Raw genomic sequence first — 704 nt, 5'->3', positions numbered from 1 at the left:
GTAGTGCTGTAGGATAAGCACTGGACTGCTAATCTTAAGGTCAGTGGTTCAAACCCACCAGCCGCTCCTCAGAACAGGACCTCTGTCATTTGGAACCAACTCAATAGCACATCAACAAGAAATATCCACTATTTTCAGTGGCTTTAAGTTGGCATTTTAAAAGAAAAGAAAGTCAAACCCACTACTATTGAGTCATTCTGACCCTTTGGTATTCCTCAGTGACCCTGCATAGGGTTTCCGAGTCTGCAAATCTTCTCAAGAGCATGCAGATTCATCTTTGTCATGGAGTAGCTGGTGGGTATGAACTGCTGACTTATGGATAGCTGTTCAGTGCTTATTCTAGAGTACCACCAGGGCTTCTCTTAGGTTGATTATACAACCTTTTAAGTCCACCCACACCCACTGCACCTGACTGCTCCCCACCTCACCCCACAAGGTGGAATGTAAGTAGCCTGATCAGCGGTTTTCCCACAAACTGCCTTCTGCTCCCTGTTTCCCTGTGATCAATCTATGTCACATCGAATTCAGATACCTGTTTCAGCAACCTCCACATCCTGGTAGTAAAACATAAGATGACAGAGACCTCCAGCCACAAAAAGTTGATCGATTCTTTCAATCTAGGGAATAGAAAAGGTAAGTTAATAACTTTCTCCAAAATCAGACCATAGTTAGTCAGCTTTGTTAGCACTGGTGTTCTTGTTAGA

The 704-nt window shown here is 43.6% G+C and overlaps 1 protein-coding gene across 1 annotated transcript in view; it reads right to left on the bottom strand.

Moving 5' to 3' along the window:
- DNAH5 (dynein, axonemal, heavy chain 5) overlaps positions 1-704 on the bottom strand; it is a 408,072-nt gene that overhangs the window by 391,422 nt on the left and 15,946 nt on the right. The window contains exon 3 of the mRNA XM_006874155.1: positions 533-617. Within this exon, the coding sequence (XP_006874217.1) occupies positions 533-617 (85 nt within the window). The remainder of the gene's footprint in view (positions 1-532; positions 618-704) is intronic.

This window comes from Chrysochloris asiatica, unplaced genomic scaffold (genome assembly GCF_000296735.1).
Source record: "Chrysochloris asiatica unplaced genomic scaffold, ChrAsi1.0 scaffold00264, whole genome shotgun sequence".
NCBI classification, from domain to species: domain Eukaryota; kingdom Metazoa; phylum Chordata; class Mammalia; order Afrosoricida; family Chrysochloridae; genus Chrysochloris; species Chrysochloris asiatica.
Note: the sequence above shows the minus strand (reverse complement) of the source record. Positions and strands in the feature narration are given on the sequence as shown.